At 34.3% G+C, this 8,000-nt stretch overlaps 1 protein-coding gene across 1 annotated transcript in view; it reads right to left on the reverse strand.

Moving 5' to 3' along the window:
• The window catches only part of LOC106467412, a 39,964-nt gene that overhangs the window by 5,491 nt on the left and 26,473 nt on the right, over window positions 1-8,000 (reverse strand). Inside the window, exons 2-3 of the mRNA XM_013927761.2 lie at window positions 6,003-6,034; window positions 2,522-3,097 (exon numbers count right to left, since the gene is read on the reverse strand). Coding sequence (XP_013783215.1) covers window positions 2,522-3,097; window positions 6,003-6,034 — 608 coding nt within the window. The remainder of the gene's footprint in view (window positions 1-2,521; window positions 3,098-6,002; window positions 6,035-8,000) is intronic.

Here is an 8,000-nt window from a genome sequence, read left to right on the forward strand (position 1 = left end):
ACAATACTAAGGAAGGGGCAGTGTTACGACAGCGGGGGTCACGTGGCGCTAGTAACGCGTCATATTCTCGAACGTTCACGTCCCTTCCTGAAGTCTCGAGAGATTACTAGATATGCGGTATTCTTGTATATATAAGACCGCCAAGAAGTGACGGCAACAATGCAATGCAATGTAATGTAATTGACAGAGACTGACGATTGAGTCGAGCACGTGAGTCGTTCGTTGTGAATTATAGCGTCTGTTATAGCGTGACTGTGGAAATTAAGTGTATTGCAAAGTTGTATTCAGAAAGAATAAACCAGTTTTATTTAAGAAAGGACTTGTATCGGTAAAGTTTCTTCGGAAAGAATTTTTACGGAAAATTAACTAACGACCAGTGACGTAACAATACATACACTGCCTGATAGGCTCATACATAGTTCTCTAAATTAGTTTTCAAACAATTGGCATAAAATGACCTATTTTGTGAATTAGACCATTTTTGCATACATGATGAAATTAACCCTTTATTTGAAATAAAATATAAATTAAGGCCACCTTTAGCTAATACTATATCCATCCTTAGTTTATTTAACTCAGAGAGCATTGAAAAGGGTATTTCGTGTATACCGCTCTGGTAGTAATTAAATTAATGACAAATATGTGAAACGCAGCTGGAACTGTTCGAGATGTTTGTGACTTTTACGCAATAACGAACAAAGAGAATATTTTCTTCTTGATTACCATACATGGACATGGCCTTGAAAGGGGTCAGAGTAAATGGAATAGCACAACCTCTGATCCTCATCTTATAATTAAAAGAATATTCAGCTGTAAACTCAGAAATGCAGGAAGAGGTCCAAGTGAACCAGACCCTCCCAGGTCTACAAATACTTAAATCTCGATGTCGACGAGAGAGATTACTGTGATTATTCTTTCGTCTCTATTCAAATCTTGTTTAACACTAATATAGTATTTTACTTAAATGTTTTAGAAATCATTCATATGTTAAATGTGCTACTCTAACCGTGCACTTATTTTACGAAACCGTGCAAAGGCTCTTAGAATTGAACGTCATCATAACACGTAAACACGCGGAGACAATAGATCACATGATCAAGTAGTTCAGCACTGAATGGTTGTCTGTCTCCGAGTTTATATCATAATAATATCATCGAGTGTGTTCTTGTAGAACTGCGGAAATCTGCGCTACGAGAACTAATATTATTTGACTAACCCCTAGCCAGGAGTGAAATTTTGCCAGTACTCACCGGTACTGAGTACCGGAAGTTATCTTTTAAGGCGGTACTAGTACCTGGACTTATTTGAGCTGCTTTGTCGTTTTTTATGTTTACACGTATTTCATTGTATTTTAGGCATTTACAATAATCCTATTACCATACAGCTGAAAATACTATCATATTCTATAGTTAAAGTTTGGTGTAAGAACATTTTATAACTCATATCCATATACGCTAGGCCTACTCGAAGCTAAAGCGGAGCATGAATAATGGCGAACGAAGTATGAGAGATCAAACAGTTCTGCCAACAAAAATTCAGCTTTCAAGTAAGCACGGGATAGATTAAATGAAAAAGTTTTCTATGAAGTTTTGTTATACGGTATTTCCTAGTACCATTAAATTTACAGGGTTTTGGGATGTTACAGATCCTGAGAATAAAATCGAGCTGTAATATTTAGCTGCCATCTTGCCTTTTCGAGCGTTTAAATTCCTAGACAATTATTCTAGAAATCGTACGGAAGCACAGATTAATTACTTGATAATTTAGAAAAGTAACAGAATATCAGTGTTTGTGTGAACAAATGCCAAATGATTATTGATTTATAGAAATTATACAGTGAATGAGATGAAACTGTTAAGGCCCAATAAAAACGAAACCAATTTGAAGGTTATTAAATTTGTTATGCTTAACAATATTTTTTGAAGTGACGAAGAAAAATGAATGATATATTGTCCACCCAGTGGTATAAATAGAATATCACAGGTTCATAGGGGGGGGGGGATACTGCTTTTTATTACATACACTACTCACCTAGAAGTAAGGTAAACCATGTCTTTCTTCACCTTACTCCCAGGACCCATAGGAATGTTGTGGCTACTATGATGGTATGCACGAAATTGTATCTAACGGTATACAGATGAGTATGAACAATATACTATCAAACAATATACAGATGCACATGAACAATACACTATCAAACAATATACAGATGAGTATGAACAATATACTATAAAACAATATACAGATGCACATGAACAATATACAGATGCACACGAACAATATACTATCAAACAATATACAGGTGCACATGAACAATATACTATCAAACAATATACAGATGCACACGAACAATATACTATCAAACAATATACAGGTGCACATGAACAATATACTATCAAACAATATACAGATGTAAATGAACAATATACTATCAAACAATATACAGCTGAACGTGAATGATATATTACGAAAGAAAGAAAAAATAAAGCATATAAAAAACAACAAATTAAGTTATCGTTACCTGGCATCTGTGCGGAACGCTAGCATAATAGCCGTCATGACGGTCATTGCACTCAAAAATGATGTCTTCTGGTAGGATGGGGAAGAAAGGATACCCGTTCAAGTCGACACCGCTCAGTTCTCTGGGAAGGTTGGGATCGGATAGGTAGTCAATATATCGACCGTCATACCTGGGTGGGTAGTATCTGCGAGTGGTGGTGGGGATAGGGGTTGTTGTTGTGGTAGAAGTAGTTGTGGTGTTTGCGGGGGGCCTAGTTAAAAGGGGCCTCCTGCCCCTTCTTCTGTTGAACGGCCTTCTGTTTAGCCTTTCGTTTCCACGAACTCCTACTCTGAACCGTCGTCGAGGGCGACGAAAGCGACCTCGAAACCGTCGCCTAGGTGGTGGTGTTGTCGTTGTGGTAGTAGTCGTGGTGGTGGTGGTGGTGATAATATGGTCGTGGTAATCTGCGTCGTAGTAATCGTCATAATAGTAGTAATAATAATCCGGGTCTCTAGTCGATGTAGCTAGTTGATTTCTATTAGGAATTCTCCTTTGATTCCGATTTTGTGAACCTCTTCGAGAAACCTGTCTCTTGCTCTAAATACAAAAATTATAATAGTGAACTATTCTTTTTAACGAAACGTTTTTCGTTTCACCTGTACATTCTTAAGACTTAACTTCTATGTGACTCTTTACTTAGCTTTTACTGCTGTTGACCCAACCAACATATTTTCTTTAGATGATTGTAAACCTACACATACAATCAGCTTGTCTCACCAACAAATATTTTTCTCAACATATGAGTTTACAGTTTGACTGAAATATGACCATAAACTGTTGTTTAAACAACCATTTTTATTATTCAGTGACCACATTACCAGCTTAACTTTTTTTTCCATGCTATAGGCCCCCCAGTGGCACAGCTGTATGTCTGCGGATTTACAACGCTAGAATCCTGGTTTCGATACTCGTGGTGAGCAGAGCACAGATAGCCCATTGCGTTGCTTTGTGCTTAATTACAAACAATACAATTCAAGCTATAGTTCGTTCTTAAATCAGTTCTTACTGCTAGAACATACTAGAATATTGCGTGTGAATACATTTATAGATAATTTGTAACTACTTTTTAAGTCATCGTTAGAGTAAAAACAAGTTAAGTGTGGATGTTTTTCTTTTTCCACAAATTTCTCTTCAAAAAACATCTGTGGTTAATTTGTTTCTATAACAATTTGTAAGCCTGGCGAGTTTTCAATACTTCACCGGCTTTCAGGAGTGAAATAGTTAGACAACGCAAACAATTATGTATCGTATCAGTTATAGTAAAGTAACTTAGATTGAATACATTTTTAGTTGTATTAGGCAATAGATCATGTCATGTTAACTAAATTTTATTAATAAGGTTACTTGACTTTATTTATAGTCCGTTTCTGTTCTTCGGCTGTCTTCCCCACCCCCAATTATAATGTTAATATGGGTGACTTGATTTAGAGTTTCGATTAATGATGTTTGTTAGAAATTATACTTAGTTAAAAATATATTAAATAGAGATCGGTTTGTATTGTGATATGAATTATAAGCCTCTCTAATCATACAGCATGGCCAAGTGGTTAGGACGCTTGACTCGCAATTTGAAGGTCGTGGGTTTGAATCCCCGTCCCACCAAACATGCTCGCCCTTTCAGCCGTGGGGGCATTATAATGTGACGGTCAACCTCACTATTCGTTGATAAAAGAGTAGACCAAGAGTTGGCGGTAGGAGGTGATGACTAGCTACCTTCCCTCTAGCCTTTCAGTGCTAAATTAGAGACGGCTAGCGCAGATAGTCTTCGTGTAGCTTTGCGTGAAATTCAAACTCATCGTACAGGGTTTAGTTAAAGTCTTTAATGGCGTCAAATAAATCTTACTTCGAATGAAAGCGTTATAAATCATTGCTCTCATACAAAAAGTTTCTCAAACTTTTTCTTTTTTATTCCGAGACCCATGCGAGGGTGAACAATCAAGACCTACAAGTTTGTCAGATAACTGCGAATAATTACACATTCCTTAAAATACACTATTAAAATAATATATTTCTATACATACAGCATATGTGCATTTTCAAATTAATCTATAATTTTAAAACACTCAACCACGACACATGTAGAAGGACTTAATGGTTTGTGTGTCCAAATTATGAGTCTCTGATGTTTGCGCCCCTTTACCGAAAAAATGCGCTCCGTTTGTTGGGGCCGTGGGTGACAGTCAAATTCGACTGTTCGGTCGAACAAGAAGAACCCAATAGTTGGCTGTGGGTGTTGTTGACTAGCTTCTTTTCGTCTAGTCTATCAATTCAAAATTAGGGCTGTCATGCGCAGATAACCGTTGCGCAGTTTTGCTCAAAAATCTGTAGTACAAATCTGTCCATGTAGTACAACCAGACACTAAAGAGGTTGAGAAGAAGAAGAAACACCGTTCTTTAAATAAATGAATATTTACTAAAAAAAAAACTCCTTTATGATGCCAGTTTGGAACCTCCCGTGTAAACCCCTTAGGTCACGAACCGTAGTTTAAGAACATCTGCTGTAATATTGTTTTAAGATTGTTGGTTTACTAAATATCTGTAATGCATTTCACAAAATCTATTAAATATAATTTGTAAGTGTAACTGGAGCTGCTTACTCCACCCCTTCCCAGCCACAAACACACCCAACATCTATGTCGCCATCTGCCAAATGTAAATGTTGTAAAAACGGAAATTTTGTGTTTTGTACAGGACTAAAATTCAAGTGTCGGTTTTTCTCTAAAGGATATTTGTTAAACAAGACATTTTTTTACACGTGGATTTAAAATTTTTTAAATAGAAATATAGTGAAAAATCATGAAAAGAAATCAGTAATGGTGCCTAACTCTCTATTAGCTGTGTTAGAGACTCTTTTAGCACAAATGTTAATTATATTTGTAATTTCATTATTAACGATGGCTTAATACAAATACAGTATTTAATTCATGAATAATATGTGACGAGATAATAAGTAGAAATAAACAGTAATGGTTGGAGACGGCTTGAATGGGTAATGAAGAAAAACTTTAATATAAGTTTAACATAACAGCAAATGTTCAACGTTTCGATAAGATTTTGTCATCATCAGGTACAAGTAGTTTACACTGACACGGATATATAGATACAGTATTGAACAAAGAAGTCACATGACCGGAACTGTTGTGAAACATAGCTATCAATATACATGATTTTACTAAATCAAACCTTCGAAAATAGTGAATGTTTTATAATTGTCTTAACGAATCTGTTTGGAAATCTACACATCTAAGTTTACTTTTTCAATATAAATCATAAAAGAGAACAATTTATATTTTTGATAAAATGCTTATGAGAAGGACATCTATCATGTTAATATCTTTAACAAAGCACAGTAATTACTATAATCAATAACTTACAAAACATTTTATAAGATTCCTCTAGTATGGATTACTTTATCATAAAATAAAAACAATTTCTGACTTACCAACTCGTGACAATCCGATGTAAGAAGAACAGCTACCAAAACAATGCATAAAATATAATTAATAACAAAGGAAGGTAATCGAACCATTAAACAAATTAATACGCGAATTAAAATATTAAGTCTCAGAAGTCCTTATTCCTGATAAGGTATTATAAAATTAAACGACACTGAACGATATTTCTTTGGATTACTCGTGAAGTTTGATAAACAATTCTAGTGTTATATTTAGATTAAAGACACAAATGTTTAGTATATTATAAGTCTGTATATTTAGATTAAAAAACAAATGTTTAATATTTTATCAATTGGGAAATATAGACTAAATATTGTGGTAATCTTATATATATTGCAAACCGCGGTGTCTGTCCGAGCGTTCGTCTGTCTCCCGTTTACGGCGGCCGTTTTCCGCGCTGCGTTTAAAAAGCTGAGCACGCAGACAAAGCTTAACATTCACTTTTGAAATGACGTCGAGAACAGGTATGAATAATGTTGATACCAAGTTTTATTCCGCAAGCAGGAAATTCTAAACTAAATTGTTAGGAATTAATCACACTATCATTCACATTTCAAACTGTGACGTAACTCAAAGAATAAAAATGTATATTTACCGTATGTTATTATTGAGCGGCTCTTAGCATGACTGAAATGTTCTACAATTACTTTACGCGGTGGGCGGTATAAGTAGCTCAGAGCTTTGGCTCTTAGTGACAGCAAGAGTACAAAACAATTAATCTTTTTAAAGTACATGAAATAATTATGTAAATATGATTTAATTTGATAGATTAAATTAAGCTTTTCCGGTCACTGGGGACGGGTACTTTTACTTGTATTTAATATTTTGCAAATCGTTATGCCATTCTTAAGCATTAACGTAGCTATAAATTTTACAAAGATGTTTGTATCTGTTTAATAAACTAAGTTTGCTTTTTCTTGCTTGATTGTGTGTTTTAGAGTGAAACCACAGTAGGCTATCTGCTATGTCTACCGTGAGGAATCTAACTCTGGATTTTAGCATTATAAATTCATAGACTTACCGTTGTCCCACTAAGTAGTTTGTTGAGTTTTAAAATATTTTGTAAAATCTTAGGTCTAGGAGTTCTTTTGTCAGATTGTTAAAAAAATTAATAAATGCTGAAAACAACATTTACATAACTTTGTGTTAACTTCTTCGGTATTAAGTCATATCCACTTAGCAAATTTTAGAACTATCTTAGAAGAAATATTAAATCTATTTAAAACATTAATCTTAACCTGTAAAAGAAAGAAGCAAAAAGTTTATCCTTGTTCTAAAAAAAACCAAAATTTCTTTTATAACTATTTCTTCTTTATATAGGTTAAATTGAAATGATGCGCCGTCATTTAAGCGCATCTAAATTCTTCATTAACGCGAGTACTTTAATTAAGGCTTATGCATCTATTATTTTTTCAAATGTTGTGTTACTAAACTGTTATGATATATTTTTACATCCATTTTAATTTACCATTTGGAATTTCAAGAGGCATTGTCAACAATCAACTGGTTGACATGAAAGAAACATAAGAAATTTTAAACTCGTTTTTAAAAACGTATAAACTTTAATAATAAAAGTTATTAGTCAAATTTAAATGGTTCGTTTTTGTTTCAGAATTTTCTGCAAAGACACAAAACAAATGAGCTATCTGCTCATAGCCGTCCTTAATTTTAAAATGATAGATTAAAGTTTCAATGGAGCTCTAAACAAAACAAAGACCACAAAACTACGAAAATATACCACAAATTCTTGGACATTAACATTACAATTATGGAATTACCTGCTGAAGTTCTACTTGTTAATAACAAAAAAATCTCAGAAGCTCTGACAGAGCAAACGATGAATTCAGACGCACCTTTTTTAACCGCGTAATAAAGCTCCTTATGGGGATACAGAATTTGTATAGGAAAACACAATAAATATTGTTTGATTGATTGAAGTTAAGCACAAAGCTACACAATGGGCTATCTGTGCTCTGCCCACCACG

This window comes from Limulus polyphemus, unplaced genomic scaffold, assembly GCF_000517525.1.
Source record: "Limulus polyphemus unplaced genomic scaffold, Limulus_polyphemus-2.1.2 Scaffold2604, whole genome shotgun sequence".
Classification (NCBI taxonomy): Eukaryota; Metazoa; Arthropoda; class Merostomata; order Xiphosura; family Limulidae; genus Limulus; species Limulus polyphemus.